Below are 835 nucleotides of genomic sequence, written 5' to 3' on the forward strand. Positions count from 1 at the left end.
CTGGTGCTTTACAGAGAGTAAATGGGACAATGAAAAAGGAGGATTACCTCCAAATTCTTCAGGACAACCTAAAATAATCAGCCCGGAGGTTGGGTCTTGGGCGCAGTGGGGGGTTCCAACAGGACAATGACCCCAAACACACGTCAAAAGTGATAAAGGAATGGCTAAATCAGGCTAGAATTAAGGTTTTAGAATGGCCTTCCCAAAGTCCTGACTTAAATGTGTGGACAATGCTGAAGAAACAAATCCATGTTAGAAAACCAACACATTTAGCTGAACTGCACCAATTTTGTCAAGAGGAGTGGTCAAAAATTCAACCAGAAGCTTGTGGATGGCTACCAAAAGCACCTTATTGCAGTGAAACTTGCCAAGGGACATGTAACCAAATATTAACATTGCTGTATGTATACTTTTGGTCACATTTTCAGTAGACCCATAATAAATTCATAAAAGAACCAAACTTCATGAATGCTTTTTGTGACCAACAAGTATGTGCTCCAATCACTCTATCACAAAAAAATAAAAGAGTTGTAGAAATGATTGGAAACTCAAGACAGCCATGACATTATGTTCTTTACAAGTGTATGTCAACTTTTGATCGTGATTTTATATCTGCTAGAAAAGGGGGACTGAACTTTTACATTGGGCACCCCATTATCTTGCACGCTGCGTTACAATTCAGAGAATGATACTTGCTAAAGACACAGCGTTTCAGCCTGACGTGGAGGCTGAGGGTCAGCGACAGAGGTTGATGAGTTGTAGCAAGAGTAGGAACAAGGTAACAATGTCCAAGTAGAGGCTGAGGGCGGCGTAAACGTACTCCTCGGGAGAGACC

The 835-nt window shown here is 41.6% G+C and overlaps 1 protein-coding gene across 3 annotated transcripts in view; it reads right to left on the reverse strand.

Annotated features, from left to right (window-relative positions):
- Positions 1–588: 588 nt before the first annotated feature.
- Positions 589–835, reverse strand: part of zgc:110410 (uncharacterized protein LOC553618 homolog) — a 32,679-nt gene continuing 32,432 nt past the window's right edge. For all 3 annotated transcript variants that reach the window (XM_062064297.1, XM_062064298.1, XM_062064296.1), the window contains one exon: positions 589–835. This exon is cut by the window's right edge and continues 53 nt beyond it. In XM_062064297.1, coding sequence (XP_061920281.1) covers positions 736–835 — 100 coding nt within the window. In that variant the 3' untranslated portion in view covers positions 589–735.

This window comes from Entelurus aequoreus, linkage group LG11, assembly GCF_033978785.1.
Source record: "Entelurus aequoreus isolate RoL-2023_Sb linkage group LG11, RoL_Eaeq_v1.1, whole genome shotgun sequence".
Classification (NCBI taxonomy): domain Eukaryota; kingdom Metazoa; phylum Chordata; class Actinopteri; order Syngnathiformes; family Syngnathidae; genus Entelurus; species Entelurus aequoreus.